The sequence below is a fragment of the Brugia malayi genome (genome assembly GCF_000002995.4).
Source record: "Brugia malayi strain FR3 genome assembly, contig: Bm_v4_Chr1_scaffold_001, whole genome shotgun sequence".
Taxonomy (NCBI): domain Eukaryota; kingdom Metazoa; phylum Nematoda; class Chromadorea; order Rhabditida; family Onchocercidae; genus Brugia; species Brugia malayi.
Window position 1 is genome coordinate 13,832,579 of NW_025062475.1, and position 27,824 is coordinate 13,860,402.

The following is a 27,824-nucleotide window of genomic DNA, read 5'->3' on the forward strand; positions in this document are numbered from 1 at the left end:
TCTTTCCTAATATCTATTATCAGTATAGTTTTGATCATTAATGTTTTCTATTTTAGTAGAAAACGAATAGATTTTCATACTAATCTTTCTAATCATTTATTTCTATCCTTTTTAACAAATTGATTTCTTTTTTCTTTCACATAATTTTTTTTTTAAAAAAAAAAAAAAAACAAAAATTTTATATCGTTGATTAGAGTAAAAATTTATTCTGCTATTTATATAATTGTCATTTTGAATTAAAATTTACCTGGTACAGGTATTGTAGTATTAATGCTGCTTTTATCAATGGTAATCATTATCTTTTGATTATTATCATTTGATGATAATATGATTGTTGAATTCGTCGTATTGCGTATTGTAATAACAAAATGTGCAGTTTGTGCTAAAAATGAAACAAAAACTAATAATGTAAGCGTATTGAAAGCGCTTATTTTAAATTGCTCCATTTTGCGCTTCGATATATATTGACACCAACCGATTGTAAAAAAAAATAATTCATAAAATAATAGAAGAAATGATAATAGGAATTCATTTTTATACAGTTTAAAAGCACTTTTCAATTTATAGATTGCAGAAAAAAAAAAGAATCATTAATAAGCATATTAATATTTACTTTCAAAATAATCTTTTTTAAAATAATCTTTTAAAATAATTTCAAAATAATCTTATTTCTTTTTTACTTTCAAAATAATCTCAAAAAATATGTGAAAATTTTTATAGTTATGTTTAATATAAGTAAATTATTTATTCAGTAATGTTTTTTTTATAATTTTCGAGAAATTTATTGCATGTAAATTGCATATCATATACTATTAGTGTCATCTGTAATTTCCTCATGACAATGCTATTTAAACAAACAAAATAATTTATTTTTCTTTTTGCTTTATCAATAAATGCAAAACAAAACATGCTAAAGAAATGGAACAATAAAAAAGAAAGAAACCAATAATTAAGGAATGCTTTTCAAAATAATCTCGAGAAATGCAACAATTGAGGATGTCCCTATATTCTGGCAGAGTTTCAACCCTTCAGAAAATACATACAGAAAGACTTGATAAAAGTCATTTTGGAAATAAAAATCAGTGAAACGAAAAGACATTATAATTACAACAAAAAAAAAGTGATTGATGAGTTAACAGAAAAAAAGGAAAAATTATTCAAGATAAAAAAAAAAAAAGCAAAAGAACAAACATTCTAACGCATTTAAAATGTTGATTTTTCAACCTGAAATAAATCAAGAACCCGTGAATAAATTAAGTAAATAAAAAAAAGGAACAAAAGTCGGCACTATTAGAACACTGAATACTGAAATGAGATTACAATGGCAGATCTTATTCAAGAATATGAAATTATCCAAAAATTTATTTTCTGATCGGTTAAGATAAGATTTTTTGCAAAGACTTGTAAGATGTCACTATTTTAAAAGCATATTCAATGACTTCAATGATGTACAAATGATTTATGGCACTAATGATATATCAAAAATCAATATATCACCGATCATTCAATAAAAATTTCTACAGAAGCACTAGCTTCATTAAAATAGGAATAAATAAATAAATAAAACTATAATCAAACATCGAAAAAAATATTTACAAAGTTGAAAGCTCTTCCTAAAATTTTATATGAAAGGACACCAGCCAATATACATTCGGGCAAGATTTAATTCATCCCGAGAAATATCAATTAATCGACCAACTTGTCCTTCAATACTCATTGGTGGATTATTTGTTTCTGTGCGATAAATTTTCGGTGTTATAATATGACCTGCAAAAAAAAAAAAAATAACTATCGGTATGGTATGACCGATGGGAAGAAAAAAAACCGATGGAATATATTTTTGGAACAGAATTCAAAAATCAAATTTAGAACATCTGTAAGCAAGCGAGTAAAATGGATAAAGTAACACTATCCTAATTAAAGAAATCAAGCATAACAGGCTTAAAATCACTATTAATTATGAAATTTAAGATTATTGGGGAAAAAAATTAAGTATAAAATTTATAAACCTATTAGACGGGATCGTATCATATCAATGGCTTCTTGTGCTTGTTGCTGTGCTACTGGTGGTGATAATTTAGCATCATTTCGCTTTCGCTAGAAAAAAAAAAAAATTAATCATTCATAAATAAGAAATATAAAACTTATCAGTTCTCTTATTTCAATTTCAGACTAACAGGAATTATATAAACATGAATGTCGGATATTCATCAGCAATATAATAAATCAATAAACTTTTTAAGCTTGCTTTGCGTCATAAGAATCAAAATTAAAATTTGCAAGATTTGCATATAATGACAAACCTGCTTATATTGTTGAGCACGACTTTCGCTATGCATCCATTCTAGAAGTGGATCATGCACAAATGTTTGCAAAACAGTGAGTAATGCTTCATCATGTTCACGTAATACACGCATTGTTGTTTCGCATGAACGACGAAATGCGCCTTCGACACCAGTTGCTCCGAAACCAGCAACAATGTTACGTGTTAATCGAAATGGTACTACCTGAAATTAATTGAAATTAGTGTAAATAATAGGAAAATTTTGATAATATGTTTTGAAGCAACTATGAGAAGATGCAATTCACAATAATTTACGAAAAGATATTGACAGATGTGACAATCAGAATACTCGATATTGTCAACATTAATATACATCAATAGTTCAGCCATAAAAAAGATTAAAATGATACAAAGATTCAAGTGTCGATAATTTTATTTTTTTTTTCCATGCCTACTCAATTATTAGGTTATAATATCATAGAAATTATCTTACTTCAGGAACATTCAAATTCTCTCCTTTGTTAAACAATAAATTGAAGTCTACATGAATTGCATCACCACTGACAAGATCGAGTAAAAGATTTTCACCATGTCGATCTCCAAGTCCCAATATAAAACCAACCATACTCATCACTGCTGACGTATACGTAAAAGCTAAACGTGCTGCGTACCAATGACATGAATCCGAAAATGAACGCCTAAAAAAAAAAATTTTTTTTTTAATAACTATATTTCTTTAATAACCGTATATCTTCATAAAAACAATTAAACTTGGAAAAGTTTTGAAATTACTGCTTGTAGGAAAAACAATGGAAGAAACATGAAATTTATAAAATTTTAAAAATTACTAGATTTACGATCAAAATAGTGGTTTTTTTTTTTTAAATATTTTAAAATACTTTTAAAGTTTTTAACAATTAATACATAAATCAGTTTAAAAAAAGCAGGAAAACATTTTTTCTAACCTGAACCATTCCGGCATTACAATTGGATGTCTTGGATAGTATTCGGTTCGTAATCTTGCTAATTTTTCTTCATCAGTTCCATTAGGTATCCATCGACTAAACCATTCTTTATCGCTCATTACGCTATTACATTTTTCTTTCACCAGGTGCTCCACTACACTTCGATAAGTTTGAAGATTTGGAATCCATTCAATTAAACCACCCGCATCCTAAAAAATTTCATTCAGCAAACAAATAAAAATTAATTTTTATTATTTTAAGTATTAATTGTTTTTAATAAAATGAAAAAGATTTGTTAATGCTCCTTTTCAGATATCAAAATTAGCAAGAAAAGTTAATATCATATAAAAATTTGCTATGATCATCCTCGCATTATCCAAAAACAAATAAAAAAAAGTACTTTTTTTAAAAAAAAGACATATTAACATAAAGCTGACAATGTAATAGTGAAATGGAATTAATCACTGATAATATAATTGTAAAATGAGATTACTTGTAATGGAATAACATTGTATGTTCGAACGTGAAGCTGTCTACGTCTGGCATCTGCATTTTGATGTAATAATGCGTTTACCATCTGAAAAGAATTTCAAATTTTAAGAAATTAGTAGCAACGGAAAATTTTATATATTTTAAATAGTGCAAACAACGAATAAGGCTTGCTTAATTTTTATCTAGAAACATAATTAAAATATAGTAGCAGTAGATGTGGTTAATATTTGTTTTAGCTTTTCATATCATTATTTTTTTTTTTTTATGTAGACGTAAAAATCAGTGCCATCATTCAGCGTAAAATTCTCTTTTATTAAGATCACAGCGTCTGGTAAATCATTCAAATCTTTCTCATTTCTAAATAAACTAGATCATCGCGACTGATCAAAGTTTGATAACTATTGATTTTATTTGAGAAACTGTTCGTAATATCGAGTTAATAAAAAGAAACTAAAAAGAGCTATACAACTAACTATAACAATCAATTTTGTGAAAATACTTAAGGTAGATATACACAATGTTTTGTAAACCTACATACGTACACACCTACACACGTAATACGTGCTATGGGATAGGATGTCATGAAAAAAAAAAGAAAAGCAATTAGTATGTACCCGATTGAAATCCATAAGACGAGCATCTTTACGTAATTCATCTTTTGCTTTGCACATTAACGGATACTTTTTACCATCAGACCCCACTATAGTTATCTTTTTGGGACGTACTAATGATTTCATTACCTGAAAAAATGAAATTTAAATTCAGTTCTTAGCCATAGCTATCCAAATGCATTCCTTAACATGTGAAATCGAATGAAGAGAAAAAAATAAAATTATAAAGATATAACTTAATATAAGACAACTATTATTGCTTACATTTTGAATTTAAAATGTATTATGAGTTTTTTGTTCATTAAAAATAATAAGTTATGAGTTAAATTCATTTGAACTCACAGTAAACTCTTCATCAATTGAATGAATATAAATGGTGCTGAATTTGGTATTACTCGAAGCTGCTGATAGAGTTTGTTCCAAATTTGCATCCGGAAATTGTGATAATGTGCTCAAAACATTGGTTGGAATTGCTTGCTCGATCATCTTATGCAGTGGTACTACGATTGATGGCCGAATCGGCTCTTTCGTCTCTTTTCCTTGAGCTCTTTCTGTTGCTAAATAAAAATTCCTTAATATTAAAAAAGGAAAAAAAAAAAATACTCCGAAACAAAACATAAAAATGATAAATACAATGATTTTTTGGAATATTTCCCTGTTCACAAATCTCAAAACAAAAACACGGGTAACAAATTATGACAATAAATTTGGACAGGTGAATAACTATGTCATTACATTTAAATAATATTTGAAACTTTGTGATAATTTGAGAGAAAAAAAAAAAAGAAAAACTGCAGGAGAAAGCAAAAATACATACTCCAAATTGCTGGACTCATTTTACCGCTCCGAAAATATTCCGAAAGATAGGCATAACGTTGGCTAAATGGTGATTGCGTACCTATTGGACAATTATCTTCTGCAACTCTGTAAAAAGAAAATACACCTGCTTAAATTATAAAATCAGAAAATTGAAGATGAAGGATAATAAAATTTGGAAGTTATCAAACAGGGCTACTAATCAGTAATAAAATTATTAGTTATGTATCTTTTTTTTTTCCATATTTATATCTAATTAATTTTCTGGCTCTCTGAACTAAATATTTAACACACTCATTTACAATAAAAATTGTTTTTTTTTTATAACGAGATTTTCAACAAGAAATCTAAAATAACTGCTGCACTTTTAAATCAACAGTTATTAATACAATGGTTAACAGAATTATTAATAATAAATTAATAAATGATTCCAAATGTTTTAATTTGAACCGCAGAAAAGTGTACATTTCTAAAAACTTTTTAAAATTACCTGATGAAAGCAGCTGCAACATATTCATATTGAGGAATTAAATTTTTTAATTGACCAGTTTCATCTGTACGTTTAGCTAAATCATATACAGCACGACAACGAATAAAACGTAATGGTTGATTATCAGCATCACAACGGAAGACAGCAATTGATTGCCATAAACACTGATGTGGATATTCTACCATTAATGTAGACAAAATCATCTAAAATTTGAATATTTCAATCTATTAATGTACAAAAAATCTATAATCACTATCATTTATCATTTTGATTTATTTAAATAACTTATTTATAACATACAAAAATATGTACATATCTCTAAAAAATATTATGCTATTACTATTTTGGATACAGATGAAAGAAGAAAAAATATTTCCACGGTGTCTGTATAACATGAAATACATCAATAGTTCATTTTTTTTTTTTTTTTTTAAATTAACATTTATTTTGATAGAAGCAAAAAGCATTACTGACTTACCTTTAATGTTTGAAAGACATCCTCATTTGGATGAGTAATACGTGAAATTAGCTGAGCAAATGCTGTATAAAACATATAATGATCAATGCATTTGAAACCATCGTATATTACTCCATTCATCTGCAAAATTTTTTATAATTTTTCATTACATTCCTTGAATTCAATCAACAACGTTTCAAATAATTATATATAATAATTATTATTGACAATATAATTATATATAATAATTATTAAATGTTGACAAAATTTTATATGAATTGCAAACTCGCATAAATCTTTACAAATAATTCTAATACTTCTAATATTTAACATATTTTGTTCATGAATGTCTTTTACGGAATCTAAATAAAAAAATTTCTAGAACAAAAAAAAAAAAAAAAAAAAATAAAGAAAGAAAAATGTCTCAAAATCATTAACTTAAGAAAGTCTCAAGACAACATAGTGTAAAAAAGAAATAGGACTTCACGATAACAAAATGCAACAAAATAAGTTCAAAAACTTCAAGAAAATTAATAATAGACAGATATACATAAAAAATTTTGAAAAGTCAATGCAAATTGTAGTTGTTTGTATAAAAATAGAAAAAGAAATACTCCACCTCTCGAACACATTTATCTTCATTTGATAAACATTTTAATGGTAATCCTCTTGCGTGTACCTTCAATGATAGTTGTGTACTTCCATTTTCAGCCTATAAAAAGTATTGAGTAACTATTACCATACACAAAATAAATTATATGTAAAATAATCTTTCAAAAAAAAAAAAAAAAAAACAAACTGAAAATTACCATTTTTTGTGTATAATCCAACCATATGCTTAACATTCGTGGCATAACATGGAACAAATATCTCTTTCCATGCTTTAATACTCGTCTATAAGCTTTTAAAATCATTGTAACATTATTAGCTTCAGCATTCTGAAAAAGAAAGAAAAAAAAAGAAACAGTTATAGAAACACTAGAAGACAGATGAAAGAAACATAGAACAGAAATTATTACAGTCAAAAAAAAAAAAAAAAAAAAAAAAAACCTTACCACTATTTATTTGTAAAATTTAGAAAATCAAATAGAAGAATTTTATATATGATTAAAATAAGAAAATCAAATAATAAACCAAATACGGAATACGAAATTAAGTTGAAATATTTAAAAGGTTACTTCGTTTTTACTGTATAAATACTTATCGAAGAAAACTGCTATACGATAAAATAAATCTTCAGAAGGTTCAGCAATTAAAGGAAGTGAGAAATATGTCTTATAAAAATCTCCATAACTACCCGCTCCTGCTCTTAGTGAATATTCAGCAAATAATAATTGAGCCTGCAAAAATTACAAAACAGTTAAATTATAAAATATGATACGATATGCTTTATAAGACCATAAATAATATATCATTTTTGTTAAGAGTTATATTTTTTCACAAATAAAAAGAATATAATAGGCTAAATATTCTGGCAGTACAGAAAAGACATTTCTTAGTATTATTCACAATAAACTAAATGCCATAGAATTTGATGACAGAAAAAAATATATATATACATATATATAACCTTGACAAAGTCTTCATTTCCTCTTCTTAATTCTCCAGGATATTCTTCCTCACTGCAACAAATATCTCTTCCTTCACATGAGATATTTTTCAGCTGCTGCATCTCATCAGAAAAATGTCTTTTTAACAAATTTGAGAGAATTTGTATTGCTTGAACCTGACTTCCCTGAAATATGAAATGTGCTGCTAGAACTAAAGTTAGTAAATTAAAAAAAAAAAAAAAAAAAAATCATTCATCTTTTAGCATAACATATTTTCTAATGTTGCATTTCTGACATCGCGTAGATTATATTTGGAAACACCCAAAGATGATGACAGCAAAGAAAGAATTAGAAAACCTTTTGAAAAAGATATCGAGCTTCTTCCATTTCAACTTCAAACTGATTAATATGCAAGTCTTTTGCTTGAATAAGATATGACCAAGCAACTTGTAAATGTCCATCATGTCTCGCTAAACGACAACTTTGCAAAAAGAGATCGCAGATTGAACCTCGTCCAATGTCACCATCTAGTAAACTCAATAAGCTTCGACGAGCATTCAAGATAGGCTCCAAAACACTAGCACTTTGAATTGCTTTTGCTGCACGTTTCTAAATAGTCAAATTAATAACTTTTATGAAGAAAATGATAAAGAAGTATTCAAGAATCAACAATTAAATATACAAATATATTCAGTTTAAAATGTTAGAAATAAATTGGTCCAAAAAAAAAGATAGAAAATTGCAGTCATCTGGAAGTTATTAAAACAACTTTTATATGAATTAATTAATGAATAATAAACTACAATTTATATAAATTAATGAGTGATTAATTATACTACCAAAGCTTCGTTTATTTCATTCGCTAAAGATGAGTTAGGCTATCTTCTGAACATTTCAAGACAAATAATATATCATGTTTCAAAAATGCTCAATTATTACTGCTCCTATATCATTATTGGGCTTATTTTTAAACCGGATTTTCTCATACATACCTGCCAAACATTCAAAACTTTGGTCAAATCTTCTACTGCTAAGATTTCGCCATTTTCTAAATTCAGTGAACTCTTCGCATCTTCTATTTCTGATAGTATATGTAATCTGTAAATAATGAAATGAAATAAACAATCAGAACCACAAGCAATGAGTAATTAATGAGTAATTACTATTCCCAGTTAGCACACCATAATTGATAAGTTTTTTTTTTCTTTTTTCTTTACTTTTTTTTAAAGAAATAAATAACAACAGTTCGATTTCCTGATGACAAAAATTTTGTTGTAGGAAGGTGACATTCTAGTAAGATATATGAAATAAGATAATAGAAAAAGAAATTATAACTTACTGCGTAATAGTTTTATAAGCTTGTGTATAAGTATCTGAATCTTCAATTGTCATAGCAGTTAATGCATCTGCCAAACGCATTCGTGCATTGACTAAATAATCATCCATTAAATTGAATTGTTGATTTCTTAGAGTACAAATTATTGTTGCATATGTGGCACCACATGTTGTCGTTTTAGGCTTCTTACATAACAAATCTGTTAAATCATCCCAGAGCTGTAATTGCCACATTGCTTCTAGTTGACATGAACGTAATTCTGAAACACAATCATTTCACATTCAAATTACTGAATATACTTTCATTTTGGAAATTATTGAATAATTTAATGAAGGATACAAGGGATAGATAGATAGAGAAGATTGATGAAAGGATTTATGTAAGTTTCAAATTTCCATGAAAATTCATTTCTTCCTAATTCTTTCTTCTTTCGTAAAAAAAAAAAAAGAAAAAAAAAAAGAAGATCAAATATTTAACAGACGATCATTGCAAGTTAAAACATCATTTTTTTTTTTTTTTACTTTATAACAAATGGATAACTGAGTACTTTCTTGAAATTCGACACTTTCGGATTTTTCTAACAAATCAGTAATGCCACTCAGCGCTAATCGTGGTTCATTCAGACGTAGCAAACATTTGGTATAAGAAGGCTGAAAAGTTGGTGGATGTGTTAAATCATTACACTGAATTATAAATGGTTTGGTAAATTTCCAATTTTAATTAAATTAGAATGATACCTTTGAATTAGAAACTCAAATGTGCTAATCTTACGATAAAATTCTATATTCTTGCGGAAAGCATTTGATAAACTTTGTAAGATATTTTGTAATCCTATACTCTTAATAATCTTGAGAATACTAAAATAATATATAATAATTCTAGATTTTCTAGGAAAACTGAGTTAAATTAAATCAAATTTATTCATTAATAGCTGAATCGGTTGTAATTTAATCCTAAATTTTTACTTGAAATAAATTACTACCTCGATATTAGTTGATTTTTTATACAAAGGTAATGCATCCCAGTAATTTCCATCAGCTTCCAATGATAAAATTCGATCATTTATAGTTGGTTCAGCACAGGAACGTATCGTTTCAAAAGCACCAGCTACACCATCCATATCACCCAAATCGAAATAAATTTTCTAAAGAATTAATTTTTGCAATAAAAAAAAAAAAAAAAATGTACAGATAAAATTTCAAAACTGACTGCCGATTTATACCTCAAGAAAGCTAAACTGATCCGGTTTGAATAATGTCTGGCCATACTCATCACATCCAATTGCATATTGTTCACACCTGTAGTTCAGAAATCATAAGAACAAAAAAAGTTTTGTTTTCAAATGAAAGTCATAAGATGTTTTTTTTTTTTTTTCTCTTCAAATGAAAGTTAAATGAAATTAAGATATTTAAATTTTTAAATAATGATATGTGACCATTTCAATGCTCTCGTTGTACAATGGCATACTCCAGCTGCAGCAACAATCAAACAATTTCCATCACTCGTTGTCTGCGTCGTCACATTTGATAAGATTTCGAGAGTACGTTGAAGAACCTGAAGAAATTTGAAGAAGTTTGGATCAAAAATTTGGAACTGATATCTTTGTTTACGATTAAACCTCGGATATTACTGAATAAGTTGAACTAAAAAAAAGTTTTTTTTTCTTTTTTTTTAGAAGTTATTTGTAGTAGGAAAAATTTAAGTACCATATCCGTTGGAATTTTTAGAGATCGACGATGACATGTAAATTGCTCCAGACAATCAATGACAGCAAAAATCAAATGCGCAGCTGATCGAGGCCATCCACTATCGATAATTGACTTCTGCAGCACCGCAGTTATTTCCATACTAACCTAAACTAAGTGTAATTTATCGAAGTATTCGAACTAATTATTGAAAATGAATATTAAGAAAAGAACTGTAAAAAGTTAACCGTAATTTACATTATCAAATAAAGAAAATAGTATATGCATATAGATGGAAAAGTTTCATAGTTATCAACAAAAAAATATTTTAATTTTTAATAAATTCCTTTGGGAATGATAACACTTGACTTATAATTTAGGTATTATACGAAGTTACAATACATGTAATATCATCAAAATTCCAAGCAATTTTAAATCTAGTTTACAAAAGTTCAAAACTGAATTACCTCATTCATACATGTTAAATTGTGCTCAATGATACTCTGAAGAATTAACTGTGGTAAGATAAAGCTAGCAAAGACGATATCTGCATTTACCAAGCCTTCTAAAGCACCAAAGAAAATTTTTAACTTCACATGGCGTATCTGTAATTATTAGAAGTGTAATTAATAATGCCTCTGTGATGACAGATAAAGTTGATAGTTGAAAAGAAATAATGTTAAAAGCTGGTAAAGATATCTTAATTCATTGCTGTTAATATTTTGATGAAATACAGCCATAAACAACCAATGATGATTATGCTGAAAGTAAAAGCAAAAAAAAAAAATAACATAATTTTAAAGTAAAAGTAAAAATTAACCGGAACTACTACTCACTTTAGCAGCTGTTATTTTATACCATAGATTCAACCAACTTCTAAAATCCTTCACTTGTTCACATTCTATTATTGGCCTGAAAAAAGCAACTAAATTTGAAAATAAAATTATTAGTTTAACTCAAAAATGTGCAACATAACAATAGCTATGTAATTTCATCATGACTTCTATATATGATTTAACAGATAAATTATTACCTTTTTGTTGGAAGATGTTGGAGAGGCTTATGCAGTATAAAACTTGATTTCCTTAGCATTGACAGTGAGTTTCGACATTGATCGCTTAACATATCCCATAGACTTGAGCTCTCTGAACCATGTCTTCCAAAGAGTTCCCGTAAAACAGTTTGTATACTATACGAACATTCAACTTGCATGCTAGCATCCAGTATTCCGGAAAAGGCTACCGCTGCTCGCTCCAAAAGTTCAATATAAAACTGAAAGATTAAAGTTCATTTGAAAATCTACAAGTAATTGTAACTGATACCAGAAAATACGGTGTTAATTTTATAAAATAAGAGAATATAATATTAATATAACCAATTTTTTTTAAAGAGAGAAAGAAAAGAATTTAGGGTAAAACCTCAATGTATAAATCAATCTAAATTTTTAAAAGAATGAAGAAAAAAGTTAGAGTAAGCATAAATATGAGTAAGATAAATTGTGTACAAATTCAAAAGTATTTACTTTTGAGTATTTACAAAAGTATTTACATTTACCAATAAAAAAATAAAACTTTTCATACCTGGTCTCCAGAATCAACAAATACAAATCGGGCATTATGCTGATCAACATTTGCATTTGTATTACGCGCCAATGATAAACCAATACGTCCTGGATCAACAGCACCCAAACAACCAAGCGCTAAAGAAGCTAAGTAACGACATTCCGACAATGAACTTTTTCGTATAATTTGCAATAATGATGGAACCTAAAATTGAAGATAAACCTAAAATTGGAGATAAATTTTGAATTTAAAATTTTTAAAATAAATTATTGAAGAAACAAACATATAACGTTCAAAGTTATTTTACACTGCAATATCATTTTTTAAGGTTATACCACACTCATGAATTTATGTAAAAGCATACATAACAAAATAACAAACCAATTCTGCAGCAATGTTATCAAAGCAGCTATCTGTCAATTCACGATATTCATTAAGTAAACTTAATAATTTATGCAGTATCACTTCACCAACTTCTTCATAACTTTCTTTTAGTAAAGAAGCGCATGCATGGAAAACCTGAAAAAATTTTTGGAAATAAAGACTGCCTTTAACAAATATAACATAAAGTTCTGTTGTTTATATGACCAAAAAATGATACTCAATTTTCTGAACACTATTTTTAACTTTTTGAAAATTAATCAATTTGAAGATCAGAGAAATGAATAAAACAATTCTGTTGGCATATTTGCTCCAAGAAAAACTAATCTAGAATGTTTATTTTTAACTGAAACTGGAACAAGATACTGCCAATTTTTGATTTCATTGTAAATATTACTGCTAGTCCTTTCAAATCAAATAAAAACTAAACCAGTTCTGGTGGGGACTTTCCAAGTTCCGGTGAAAGGTATTCATTAATTGAAATTTTCGGATTGTTCCAAAAAACCAAAGCGATGCGTTCGAAATCTCCACTGAAAAAGTTAAATATGGTTTAGAAGTGGAAAGACCAGTTGAAACAGAACGGTTGTCATGTTCTCACAAATAAATATATGTTCGTAAATAAGTCGAAATTTTTAAAGTTTTGAATGAATTAAAATTTACTTTGCTGCAAAATGTAATTGCCTTTCTTCGAAAATATATCTTAATAGCTCTCGAGCCTGCTCAAATCGCAACAATGGAATGATTGAAACTAGAGTTTGCGGCAAAAGTTTCACCAAAACCTAAAATTTATTCAGTAACAAATCCTGAAAATTCGAAGAAAGTCATGAAATTATTCAAGAAATCATACTGGAACTAATAACGATAGAGTAACACAAACAGCAAATCCTGTTTGGCAGTGAAAATATCTTGTTTTAAAAACGCAAATTATCAACAATTTAACTATCTATCCTATTTTCTCTTAAAAAAAAAAAAAAAAAAAAAAAAAAAGAAACCACTTAACCGTACAGTAGCTAATAATGTAAGCTAGTAAACTAAATGATAATTCAAAAAAAAAAAAGAGATATGTCTACAATTGCATTATACATGGTAAAGTTATATAAATATTAGATGGAGTAACTATGTAATACGATATTCTTTTTCTATAACTAATCAATTACTTTCAATGATTAGTCAAGACCTAACTCTTTATCTATTCCTATTTAGTATTTATCATATATAATATGGCTATAAAAAATCACCTCATCTGACAAAGTTTTCAAATAAACTTTCCATATTTCAATAACAACAATGCCTAATGGTGTAAAAGCGCGTAAAACAATCAACATTTTATCAGCAGTCTGAAATTTAAAACTTACATTGATATTTCATATTTAGTAAGAAACAAACTTAAAAAAACTTTGCAAAACCTTTAAATTTTTACAAATTGTAAAATAAGGTTACATGCAATTTACAAATTAACATCAACTTTAAATTCTGATTTCATTCATAAAACTGTTACGTTCTTTCCGGTTTATTTAAATTGCTATTCATTTGTAAATATTTCAAAACCAACTTGATCAAGAAAATCAGTGCCATCTACTTTGATCATTGCCATCACTTTACAGAGACTTGATACCAGTATCAGTCGTTCATCATAGAAACGATCATCATTGATAGCTTGTCGAAAGTGCAACAAAATTCCCAAATAACTGCAAAATATGCATTGAAACCTATTGATATCAAAATTACTTTTTCAAAATTTTGACTACTGCTGCTTATCAGTAGGTATCAAATATAGCTAAGTCATTCAAACATATCATTTTCCTTAAAACACTGACATCTGAAAGAAATTAACTACTTTGACAATAATTTTGAAATGTTTGCAAGAACAATAATTACTAAGAGGTTTCAGAAAAAAAAAAAAAAAAAAACAGTGAAAGCTATAAAAAAGAAACCTTTCCCTGATGAAAGCGGTAAAATTGAATGGACTGTTTCGACCGTAAGTTAATTTATGTAAATTTTTGATATGCATCATTGCTTTTTCTTCATGAACACATAAATGTTGCAGCAAACAAACCGTACATTCATAAGCTTTTTTCGAAACCAATGTTGACTAAAACAAAATGAAAGTCAATTTTTAATGAAAATTTTAAATAAAAATCAAAGTTTAGAGCAAAATTATTTTAAAAAGAAATAAGAATTCTTTTAAAGTATAAGATTAAAGTAAAAGAATTAATATAAATGATAATCATATCACTCAAATTTCATTTAGAAAAAAGACGACTGTGCCATAAATAATAAAATTGTTTACAACACAAAAATATAATTGTAGCCTTGTTCTAGTTCAATTACATGCCAAATATTCATAATAGTAACTCTACTACTAATCCTTGAATTCCGTTTATCATTAAATGATTTCAATTCAAAAAGTTTCATTCTGACATTTCATGACCGGTATTTTGACTAACTTATCGCTTATTTTATTTGGATATTTGCACAGTACTTATGCTCATAGACTGACATTTGTCATCGTCCTTCTCCGACAATACAATATCAGATGTGCAATATAAAAGTCAATTAAGAAAAAAAAATAAGAGAATTAAATAATAAGTTAAAATAGCACCTACCCAGTTACAACCTCCTTTTGTATAAAAGCTAATAAAATTTAGAGCATTCTGCATAACTTGAATCGATAAATCCTTGAAAAGATGCTTGACTAATAGTAATGGCAAAGATTCTTCCATCAAAATTTCTGGTTGTACTCGTCGCAATCGTGCGATAGTATCCAATGCCAATTGCACTTTTTCCTTTTCCGCTATACAGTCTAGCAGAAGAGAAGTAACAATTTCAGGACAAACATCTCGCATGAAACTATAAGAGATAAAAAATCTGATATATTTTATATAAAAATTTGACATTATATACTTTTTTTTTTCACTAATTATTACCAATTTTAGTTTCCTTAATCAAAATTTTGATCAGAGGTAGATGGTCTGGAAAGATTATTATTGCTAATTTATAGTGCTTCTTTTATTCGCTTAGTAATTTAAAAAAAAAAAAAAAAAGATTTGCATAACGTGTCCTTATACAGCTTAACTGCCATTATTATAATAAAATGTTCGGATTGAGTACTTCAGTATAGGATAATGCTATTTAAAATTCAATTTTTGTAATCCGAATACAACAGACAAATGTGTTAAAATAAAACATAAATTAACACTGAAAAATATAAACTATTACAGTCGTCCGAATATAGTGATAATATCCTACCTTTCGATATCATCTTTTGAGAAATCAAATATCTCAACAAGAACACTCAAAGCGTATTCGATACTTCCTTCAAACCTTTCATCAACAATTTCTGAAAAACTTCCTGGAAGATATTGAAAATTTCTGTATAACAATTCAAATAGGAAATGCAAGAAAATAAACTCAGAAAACTAGAGAATTCTTCATTCAAAAAACAGCATTCAAAAACAATATTCAGTACATTATCTAAAATTTATTTTTTTTGCGACAATAAAATTGATATATCTTACCTGTTTCTAGAGACCTTGTTCCTTCAGAATATTCAAAGATTATTCGTTTGGTAAGATTTTCCATTATATATTTCTTTTTTCGAAGAAACCATTGTCGAGGATGTAAATTAGGTGAATATTTTTCCATGCGATCCTATAATCCAACTACTTGGTTGGAAATTTCCGAAACTTCGATATTAAAAAAAAATTATACATTTCAAAACTAAGTACAAGAAATAGAGTATTAATCAGCTAACCTCAATAGCATGTTTAATTTCAGCAACAACAAATGCATAATCTGATATAATTGCTATGTTTAGAAGATGATTCAAGCATATCAGAAAAAGATTGTCATTTTGCGAATTACTGAAAAAATGCCTTTTTTTTTAAAGCGTGAAAATCAAAGAAATCATCTGAAAATATCGAAATTTAACATCGATAAAAAATATTATGGACAATTGTGATGAACGAAATTATGAAATTATGCTGTCTCCAAATAAGCCTACTTCCCATATCATCTTTTATCTAATCCACTCTTTTCTTTCTTTTTTTTTTTTCTATTTTACTGCATTTTCAAGAATTCCAAGCCAAAAAAGAAAATTAAAGTGATGGAAATAGCGTTATGGTATCAAAAAAGCGATCATAGATGAAAGAATTAAAAGTAATTTTGCAAACTTTTGAAAACAGCTCATTCACTTAATTTGAAAATTTGCTCAGTTAGCTGATAACACTTACGTTAAGCAGAATATTGAATGCAATTTGAAATTGTCGAATGTTTTTGGTAATTTTTGTAGATCATTAATAGCTTGCATTACTTCATTTTGTACATTTTCAAGTTTCAGTTCCATCATAGGTTTTAAACACCATCTAAATCAAAATTTTGTTATTCTAAAAGAAAATTACTCTGCTAAAAAAAAAAAAAACTGAGTAAAAAGAGTTGAAAATATATGCAAAACTATAAAAATGCAATAATTTTGCTTAATTTCGATGCATCTCATCAGGAATGTCCGGTCAGCGAACGATTTAGTTTGTTCAGAAATGACATCATACTCGAGATAATTATGTATCAGTGAGTTAAATGTTACAAATATAAATTTTAAAATACTTTGTTTGATTTCTCATCAAGTATTCAATTATTCAGCCCAATATTGCTGTTCTTTGCTAATAACCGTGTTCTATAAACATTATTTCTCTACTAATACCATTAAAGATCAGCTCTTTGTCATATAAAAGTGCAAGTATTTGGGTCTTATTCATCAAATCATTATCACTTAATGAGAATGATATGATATCAAAATTTAAAAATTTTCATGATAATCCAAGATGATTAAAGTTTGAAAATAACATACTGAAATTCGGATCGTAGATCTTCATCAGGTTCTTTCATCAAAATCAATGTGCAATGCATTTCTGCTTCATATCTTTTCAATACCGAAAAGGAAATATGATTGAGCAAAGAGGCCAACAATTCACAGCAACCTAATTTTGCTGCATTATTACCATGTACAGCTTTTTTTATAAGTTCAAAAATCTTATCCAAATTGATTTCCAAATTTCGATTAGCAGTTTGTTTTCCTCGACACATCATGCATATCTCATCATCAGCTAGCCGTTTCTCCATACTCACGAAACATAATGTTCTTGCTACCGCCTAAATTAATATATTTTTAAATAGTTAGATAATCTTTAATGGTAATTTAAATTACTAAAGTAATATAATATATGTGATTATTCTTTCTTACAAGGAATGAATACTATAAATGACATTAAAAATTATTAAAATTAATTAAAATCACACAACCTTCATCAAAGTATTTCATCTTAATAGTCACTATTAAGAATAATAGTTGTTAATAGCACATAAAATCACTTTACTTTTAAAACAGCAGAACATAATTCAGCTTTGTCATCCTTTTGAAGTGCATGCATCCCATGATATAACACATGGCTTAGAAGAAATTCAAATTCATTTCTGTCTGTAACAATCAAAAATGCTCAATAAAAAAAAGAGAGAGAATATGAGTTTAGTCAAATGATTTTAGTTATATCATTGAGGAGAAAAAACCAAATCAATGATCAATGATCAATGGCCTAATAAAGTAAGAACTTAACAAATTATTCAGTTAATAAAATAGTATTATAGATTTTCTTGTGCAATTTATAAGCAATCATAAGATATTACGCTAATAAGTGAGGTGAATAGTTTGACCATCAACCAATCACCGATTATAAACATTTATTTAATTTATTTAACAAATGGAATATATATATAATGTTTCCTTGAAAGAAGAACCTGTTGAGAAAATGAAAGAAGGAAAATGTTCTACAGCTGTTCTCAGTAAAGATATTTCTACCGATGTTAAAGCTGCAATGTATACTTTGCGACGCCATTCCGGACAAACATTTAAATGACCCAATGCTGGAATCGTACTGGCTTTGATATCAAGTGCTAAAATTTAAATTTCATTGTGATTTTAGTATTAACATAAATTCTAAAAGACTCAAAAACTGAAAAACTATTTTATCCTTTCTTACTAATCAAAACTTTCCGAATAAACCAAAAAATTTACACAAATATTGATTACAACGTAGTGATAAATTGTAAATTTTTGATAACGCTGGTAATGCTAAATCAAAATGTTTCAGATCAGCAACCAATTCCTGAAAATTACAGATTTTAGTTATACAATGATCTTTTTTGTTTTTAAATATATAGTGGTCAGTTATGTTCCCAAGCATATAAAGATCAAATTTCGAAAGCTGAATCTCAACTTGTTCGAATTTAAATAGTACAAAGATGAAATCATTTATAAAAATAAACAAAAAAACAATTCTACTATTGTTTGAAGCCAAGGTAATGAAATAACAGAAAGCCAGAAATCTGCTTCCTTCTCGACACATTCTGTGAACGATGAGATAAGTGAAATTAATGCAGCTAGAGTCTCTTTAGCAACATCTGGCATTTTTGAAATATTTTCAATAATCTGAATAAAATTAAAGTAAGGAAAATTTTCTCGAGAATTATTTACAATAAGATGCATTTATAGAAACCAAACTGAATAAAATAAGATCCTATTCGAAATACATATAAGTCAACTGCAAAAATTAAATCCTATTGTGAATTGTTGAGAAAGTTTTATTTCAACTATTTTCGTTGATCTCCTAACTTTATTTTTCACAATTCATAAAAATTCAATTAGATGTAAACTGAAAAGTAAGTGAAGAAGAGTGTCTCTCTTCCTAAATTTGCAACATACTGATTTCTACAAATACCAAAAACCATTCACTTATCTACAAAAGTGCAAAGCATTAGTATCATAAAAATGATATAACAATAAGTTAAAACAAAAGAGTAATGATAAATTACATAATTTCTTGTAATCTTCACGATTTTCCTCCTATTATCTTTCTGATTGTACATTAAAACTAAACTAAATTGAAAATTCACCTCTATTACTTCTGCAGTTTCAGGAATAATCTTAGCAATAAAAATACTGCTTTTATCCTTTTCCAATATTTGTTTCAATGCAACAATCATCATTTCTCTTATTCGCAAATATTTCATCATCTAAAAAATCTTTTTCCATGTTTCCAACTTAAAATTAAAAAAAAATTATTGATAAAATTTTGTGACTATATACAAAGATATACTTACCTCGATTTCAGGATAACGTTGTCGAGCAAGTGCTAACTGTTCAGTAAGTTCATTAATCAATAATCTAAAAAGAAAAAAAAAAACTTTTTTAAATTAAATCTTTAGATATATTAAAAATCTAGAAATACTATCGTATCTTATCATCCTGAAAAAAAAAAAAAAAAAAACACCTTGTTAGTCTTTAAGTATTACCGCTAATATTTAGCAAGAAAAAATATTGACTAATATAAAATTGGTACTTACGATGAATTAATATCATTATGCTCCAACACCACAAAAATGAACTCAAATAATTCACCGACATTTTCGGCTTTTATTTGTAATTCACATTGAAAAATTTTCTTCACAACTGTATACAAATAAGTAGACAGAACACAACATTGCTCTCGAACACTCTTTTCAACTCGTAAATTTACAGAGCACAAATCGATCAACATATTAACCAAACGCTCATCTGTAAGTAAAAACTGCGGTCGAAATGAGTAGAAGAAACGAATTCTTTAATACGTAAATCCTACTTCAGTTTTAAAAATCCGAAAGTCATTTATCTTTTGATTACTTACAATGTTTTTCATTTTTTTTTTTCTATCTGATCTTTTTTTCTTTAATATTTTACTGTTATTCTCTCTTACTCAATTAAATAATTTGTCGCATCTGGACACTAAAATATCAAACCATCCCCAACTCGTGGCACTATTCCATAAATTAAAAATTGCAATGTGATCTATCTGTCTCGGCCTATATTAAATTGTATTTAGTTTTTCGGCATAATTTTAACTACAGAAATATTTTTAAAAAAAGTATCTATTAGTTTTAGAACAAAAAAGTTAAGCAAATTCTTCCCAACTTGCAGTGTTATTCTATACAATTCATTTTCGAAATCAAACAGCAATTTACATTTTTATTAAAAATCACTTTTAAAAAAAATCTTAAAAAAAAAACCAAATCCGAAAGATCAAAGAAATAGGACAATCTGAAAAAAGAATCTTGAGAGAAATGCAATTGTTGAAAAGTTTTTGATTTTGAAAACATACCTGGTCTTACATGTGAAGAGCATATTTCTGCAATTTGTTCTGTCCATTTCAGGAAATAAGAGAAATCAGTTTTATTGAATGTTTCGCATTCATCGATACTAAAAATACTAACTGGATTTTAATAGTTCCTTTGTTTTCATTTATATATACTCCACTTTTTATGTTATAGTTTTACTGATGTTCTATGATTATGAATCAGAAAAAAGAAATTTTCTAATACCATCGAATTAAAATACCATTTGCATGGATAATCACTTATATAAAAAAAAAATTTTTTTTTAAAAAGGCTAGATTCCAATTCTTATTGCTTAAATTTTGTATTTAAGTTCGAACTTAGGAGTTCAAATAGTGTTCGAAAGTACAAACTAAGAAGCAATAAAATGATCTGTTTGACACATCTTTTAAAAAAAAAAAGAGAATATTAAAGATTTGCAAATTTTAATTATTGAAATTTTAAGCTCACTTTCGAACAGCATCGCCAAAAGTACGTTCACAAGTTTCTAACGCTTCTTTTAGGCGTAATTCTTCATTACCAAATATTTCAGGTGCCAAATGATAAAGCCATCGTTCTACGGCCATTAAATCATCAAATAATAAGTCCGCAAACATTGGATTACACGCATCCATTGAAAGCAAACGTTGCGTAAGCAATATTGCTTTCTGTAAAAAGCATAAGAAATAAAATTGGCACTAATTAATAATAATAAATTTGTAAATTGTATGGGAATGAACAACTGGTACATTATGAAATGCTAAATATACACTTCGATCAGTACAAGAAATTCTAATGTAATTGAATTAAAAATAATATAATGAAATTTATATTACCCAAAATGTTTTACGTTCATATCTTGAGCAATAAATTGAACAATCAGTGAAAGATTATTAATATAAATATACAATTTATTTAAATCAAAAAGAAAAAATCTGGTCTAGATTTGTTCAACTTGAACTTGAAGATATAAATCAAAATAAATCTTGAAACTCATTATCATTATCTATACGAAAACGTTGAACATACATACATTCTTCACTCGCGAAACACCTATAAGGATAACATGTAACAAAGAAAACCATAGATATATCAAAACATCATTGTTTTGCATAATTGTTTCATCCACTGTTCCATGTTGTAAAATTGATCTGAAAAAAAAATGTATGATTCAAATTTATGTTGATTGTTTTATGTTGATTTATGTTGAAATATTACTAATAACTTAAAGAACAGCGGCACAAATAAGTAGTAAATTATAATTAAAATAAATAACTGTTATAAAATCAGAGCATGTTAAAAAAAATAAATAAATAAAAATTAATTTGGATATCATCGCTAAATTCTCATTTTTGTGAAAAAAAAAAAAGAAATTTTTTTTTTTTTTTTCAATGAAAACTGCAAAAAACTTAACAGTAAGACGTCCTGAATAACTGAATCACTGCCCGATAAATAAGTGATTGTAAATATCACTGGTCCTAAAACGATATCACCCATTGGGGTGGCGAATTTCACTTGTCCGTGGTCGCTGTTAATGTTATATACCAAACGACATTTTTTATCTACCACATCTGAAGTTTTACCAACAAATATAGGTAATACAAATAACTTCAATACTCGATGAGAAAAAAAAAACGGCTTAAATCTCATCATAAAATAAAACATAAAAAGAAAAAACAAATTAGAATTTTTGAGGCACAGTTAGACATAACATATCATCTATAATTTTATTAAATAAACTAGAATTTGCAACTCTAAATTAAGGAACATACTGATTCTAATAACAACAGCATTAGGAAAAAGTGGATTGTTACCAAAAGGTCTAAAGTATTGATAACAGAATTCTTTCATTTTCTTCAGAGAAAAAATTTCTTACCCTTTAAAATTAAAACAATTTGTTTCTGCACGAAAAGAATATCAGGTGGTCGTAGAAGTTTAATGAGCTCAATAATACAATCTTGGTAAAGGCCACCAAATTTTCTGTAAACAATCGGTGATGAAAGAACTGAGATGAATTCTCCTATCGTCCATATTATTTGCTCTAAAACTTTTTTCGAATTTGAAGAAAATATTTCTGAAAAAAAATATAGGAATATAAAAAAAATCTGCTAATAATTCAAAACATTTCAAAGAATTTCGTCTTCAATCATATACAAATCAATTACATTGTAACCATAATCCACTTAGATGTTTTTTAGTAGCGTAAATATAAGTAATGGAATTATAAAATAAACTTTCTTTTCAAAAACATAAAAATATTATGACCAAAATTTGACAGATTAACTGACCGTCCGATATTACATTTGCAGTTTGTGAGTTCCGATCAGCAGTACAATAGACTTCCAGTAAATCCGGAAAATGAGTCAAATGTTCCACATTATCACCATTCAATATACTCTGATGTAACTTTTCACTGAACTCTTCCGCAACCACTTTGTAAAGCATGTAAACATCGTTTAAGGAGCTGAAATTAGCAAAAATCAAATTAAAAATAATTAAAAATGTGTGCCTCTCTAGAGAAATACAAATTTCTGTAGAAAAATTTCTTCCTCAAATAAAAACTTCGGAAAAACATTAATTGAAGTAATAATTAAAATTAATTAAAGTAATGAAAGAAAGCTTCGTATTTGTATATTACCATAGCTATAATGGTTAGGTAAGTAGATTTTCGTAGCTATATGCATTATATCGGCGATTTTATCTGCTTCAATGTAACGAGAAGAAATGAATTTAAAGATGAATATGGCTGACTATGAAGTAACAAAATATTTTTTTAGCTATGAAAAATAACAAAATACCAGTAGCATAATCGGAATATTATAAAAATAAGTTACTTATATTATAAAAAAGCAATATTATAAAAATAAGTTATTACTAAAAATAAGTTAATCGATTTACTTTTCAACTTTGTCCTTCATTAATTTCTTAAAATTTTCTTTCCTACATTATTTCAATAATTTAAATTTTTCAAATGTGCTACTGTTAAATGATACAAAGGAAAAAAAAATACAAATGGATGGAAGAATTTTCATCGTTAGCGAATAGTCTACGTTGTTCCAAATTTTCCAGTAATACATCGATATATTCAAATCCTTCTTTCTCCGATTGCTGCTGTTCTTGCTTTGATTGCTCACTTAACTCCATAGAGATCCTGCAATTATTTCATTTTAAAAATTTGAATTTTGAAATAATTGGACAAAAATTATTAGTAGATTTAAAATTTTTGTCTAATAAAATTTTTAATTAACAAAGTTTTTTTTTTCAAACTTCTCTGGTGACAAACATATCTTTTTCTATTGTTTTTATAGATTATTTACATATACATATCTAAATATAATTCATTTCAAATCTTATTTTCAATATCAAAGATCAGACGATTATTAAAAAAAAGAAATCTGACAAACATCACAAAAAATAATCTTTAAATATTTTATTAATCTAAATACAATTGGTTTATTTTTTTCAAACATATGAAAACAAAAAGAGGCAAATTTCATTATCTTATAAAAAATCTCGAGAAAAATAACTTCAGAGAAGAATTCCCGAAATATTTCCCTGTCCAGTTTCAGTTTAAATTTCAAATTAACGAATTATCATATCGCAACACGATCATTAACCCAATGAAAAATATTTGAAATGAAAAGTAATGAATAAAAATTTATAATTAATTAAATTTATCACAGAGTATATGTGCATATGAGATATCTGATAACATATCACTGATAATAGCATAATATCATAAAGTTAAACAGCTCTTATCAGTTTTTCATGAAATATTTCTTCTTTCTTTCACTCATCATTTCTCAGTTTCATTTGATTTTATTTGCAATTGAATTTTATTTGTGATTTAAAAATTTTTTAAAAATTCATATAATTTTTGAAACTATGTAATATATGTCAAAATATACTGTAATTCTTTTTAGGATTTCAAAAATTGTAAAATTTGATAAATTACAAAAATCGTGCAGTAATAATTATTGAACATGCTTGACATACATACATTTATTGAGAGCACTTATAAATTAACATTTAAAATGGTTACCATCTCTCTCTCCCTCTCTCTCTCTCCCTCCCTCTCTCCCTCTCTCTCCCTCTCTCTTTCAATCATTATCTCACTTAAAAGTTATTTATTGTATTTTGTCAGTGTAGGGAAAGATAAAGATGATACTTTTTTGATGACACTTTTTCATGGCTATTCAGATTGGTCATAACGCGTACTGTTTCTTTCCTTTTTTTTTTTTAAATTTAAATTTAAATTTAAACACAGCACAATTAAAAGTTGAAGCAGTGATTGAAATCAAATAAATGTATTAGTAACTAGCATATATATGTTCTGATCAGTTCATTTGTGATGACACGTAATTAACTTACTTAACATTAACTTACTTTGTGATGACACGTAATTAACTTATGTGCATAATTAACTTATTTGATATTAACTTACTTTGTAATGATACATAATTAACTTACGTGTGCATAATTAACTTACTTTGTGATGGCACATAATTAACTTACGTGTGCATAATTAACTTACTTTGTGATGACACATAATTAACTTACGTGTGCATAATTAACTTACTCGATATTAACTTACTTTGTAATGTCACATAATTAATTTATTTAATAGATTCTCGATGTAGACAATGTTTCTCCAATATTTCGTAGATTAAGTAATTATATCTTAAAATATTGTAAGTGATTCACACTAGAAATTATAACACATTAAATTCTATATTTTGTAATTGAATAAAAATAAAACTTCTTGCTTTTTCTTTTTTCTTCCAATTCGAGTATCTATATAACATTGTAAATTTGCGCTATTATTCCAGGTATCACTTTTAATCATTTAATAATTAGTTAAGCATTACCTTTATGAAAATTAATTATATGAATAGAACAATAGCCAAATCTAATTGAACCGTATTGTTTAAGCGTAATGAGTTTCAACATTTAAATTTAAAGTTAGTTAATTACCTGCAATTCTAGTAATTCAATCTTACGATGTTCTCATATACATTATCAGTGCTATTAATATTTACAATTTCAAAATTAACAATAGCACAATTTATGCCACCATATGGAGCATTTGGTGCTTTTCAAACACCTGGCTTATTAAATCGTAAGTTAACTTTATTCCTTTTTTTTTCTTTACGTGAATGACACGTGTAAGATTTAAAAATTAATCATTTATTGATACTAAACAATTACAAGAAATTCATTGTTATTGAATATGAAAATGAAAAATCAATAAACTGTTAGATTCAAAAAAAAAAAAGATATTTTATAGCATATTTGGGACCATTTGGCGGCTTTGGCATGGCAATAGGTTATGATCCAATGCTACTATCCAACAATATGGGTATGAATTTGTTTGGTAATCCATATTTGTTAAACCCATATACACCATTTGCGCTCACAAATAATGGTAATTCGTTTGCCACAAGATATGGATCACCGATGTATTCAAGAAAGCGATTTATTCCAGGTATCATTTAAAAAAAAAAATCATGTAGCAATTAATTAAGCATTACCTTTACAGAAATTAATTATGAAAAACGAATAGAACAATAGTCAGATTTAATTAATCATACTGTTTGAATTAAAGACTAAAACAGAATTTTTCAGATTCGTTTAATTTTTTCAACTTTTGATTGAACTCAAACATTGCCAATTTATAGGTTTTGGTTGTTTGAATCGATCTGGTTGTGGTATCGGCTTGCAAAAGAAGGAATAGAGTTTAAATTTCAAACATTTCATAAATTTAATTTATAAATTATAGTATTATTTCATAATTTCCTTCATTGATTCATATGAAGAAATAATACAGCGAAAAAAAGAACGATAAATTTTCTGTAAATGAATATGAAATTTCATATTGTATCAGAATAATTCAACAATAAATTCATTATTTAATAATTTCATGACATTTGCACTCCTACTTTTCATTTTATTTACGAAGATGAACAATGAAAATTTGAATTATTTCAAATTAGAAATATAAATGTGACAAATAAAGTTTATCTTCCATCTTCCAACGAAAGAGCCATTGGCTTACCATATAAATGATATAAAAAAGTGAATAAATCGGATGATCTAATATTTTTGATTGTCATTTTACCATTATACCATTTGATACGATCACCAAATTCCTCTCGCTGAAATGTCTTCTTCATTGATTGATCCGTTACAAATACGGAAAGCATAAAATGATTTCATGAAATATAATAAATTAGTTTTCAGATTTTATTATTCCTGTCAGGCAATTTTTTTTAAAAAGAATCATTTTACATATTTACTGAATGATCGTTATATGACATTTGAAATTTTCAGTGATTCTAGAATCAATAAATGCATTATTACTTTGTATATATGCAATTCTAATTTAGGAATAATATCAATTTCTTATTAATCTATAATTTATTTTAATTCTTATTAATCTAAAATTTTCATAATTTTAATCGAATTTCTCGAAAAAAAAAATTTTTTTGATAAGGTAAAAAAAATGACAAACCGCAAAATCAGTCAATTTATCATCCTTTACAATCATTTTTTCAGTTTTAACTTCTTTAACACTGTCACCAAAATGAATATCCACAGTGTTACCTAATTTGACCAACATAGTAACTGTTGCGCTATTTGTTTCTTGAAATAATATTAGCAAACTTACTGATAACAATGATAATATTTTGCCCGTAAATGCTACCATCATTTTATGATGTAATAGGATCTGAAAAATGGATAATATTGAGAAATGTCTAAAATACAATGCAAAAAGTAATGGTGAAATTATGATAATTTGCTAAAATATCATATCAAAATTTTCCGATCGTTATTCACTCATAGTAACACAGCTACTGATAATACAATTGAGTACTTGATAAGAAGCTAAATATCAAATTGATGAAGTTATTTACTGATAAATTTTGCTAAAGCTATCAATTATTTAATTTCAATTAGCCGTATAAGGTGTGAAATGTTGCAGAATGTCTTTTTCCTAATATGAACATCTCATGAACA

General features: G+C 26.8%; 3 protein-coding genes across 4 annotated transcripts; 1 reads left to right on the forward strand and 2 right to left on the reverse strand.

Moving 5' to 3' along the window:
- Positions 1–1,621: 1,621 nt before the first annotated feature.
- On the reverse strand, positions 1,622–23,951 carry Bma-atl-1 (Phosphatidylinositol 3- and 4-kinase family protein; the record flags this gene model as incomplete). Its single annotated transcript, XM_043077801.1, has 53 exons — positions 1,622–1,767; positions 2,010–2,097; positions 2,304–2,507; positions 2,778–2,982; positions 3,250–3,458; positions 3,743–3,826; positions 4,356–4,481; positions 4,695–4,909; positions 5,170–5,276; positions 5,659–5,861; positions 6,137–6,256; positions 6,735–6,827; positions 6,925–7,053; positions 7,294–7,455; positions 7,686–7,850; positions 8,023–8,274; positions 8,658–8,763; positions 9,005–9,260; positions 9,549–9,651; positions 9,984–10,145; positions 10,224–10,299; positions 10,437–10,555; positions 10,708–10,854; positions 11,154–11,291; positions 11,523–11,598; positions 11,720–11,958; positions 12,267–12,452; positions 12,630–12,767; positions 13,060–13,159; positions 13,290–13,408; positions 13,868–13,966; positions 14,182–14,317; positions 14,564–14,721; positions 15,236–15,479; positions 15,879–15,969; positions 16,148–16,280; positions 16,384–16,492; positions 16,862–16,993; positions 17,476–17,777; positions 18,002–18,102; positions 18,420–18,575; positions 18,697–18,787; positions 18,994–19,110; positions 19,575–19,694; positions 19,782–19,845; positions 20,025–20,235; positions 20,816–20,913; positions 21,279–21,475; positions 21,841–21,958; positions 22,222–22,378; positions 22,684–22,848; positions 23,096–23,271; positions 23,818–23,951. 53 exons carry the CDS (start codon positions 23,949–23,951, stop codon positions 1,622–1,624), a joined length of 7,782 nt encoding a protein of 2,593 aa, XP_042933735.1.
- Positions 23,952–25,808: 1,857 nt separating this feature from the next.
- Bm8790 (Uncharacterized protein) lies at positions 25,809–26,541 on the forward strand (the record flags this gene model as incomplete). Its single annotated transcript, XM_043077802.1, has 3 exons — positions 25,809–25,926; positions 26,095–26,292; positions 26,486–26,541. 3 exons carry the CDS (start codon positions 25,809–25,811, stop codon positions 26,539–26,541), a joined length of 372 nt encoding a protein of 123 aa, XP_042933736.1.
- Positions 26,542–26,824: 283 nt separating this feature from the next.
- On the reverse strand, positions 26,825–27,516 carry Bm13379 (Uncharacterized protein; the record flags this gene model as incomplete). 2 transcript variants are annotated; one of them, XM_043077804.1, is made up of 2 exons in its annotated part: positions 26,825–26,962; positions 27,475–27,516. In XM_043077804.1, the coding sequence occupies 2 exons, from the start codon at positions 27,514–27,516 to the stop codon at positions 26,825–26,827; spliced, it is 180 nt and encodes a 59-aa protein (XP_042933738.1). The 2 variants fall into 2 exon arrangements, with proteins under 2 accessions (XP_042933738.1, XP_042933737.1); XM_043077803.1 differs by having other exon boundaries at positions 27,319–27,516.
- Positions 27,517–27,824: the final 308 nt, after the last annotated feature.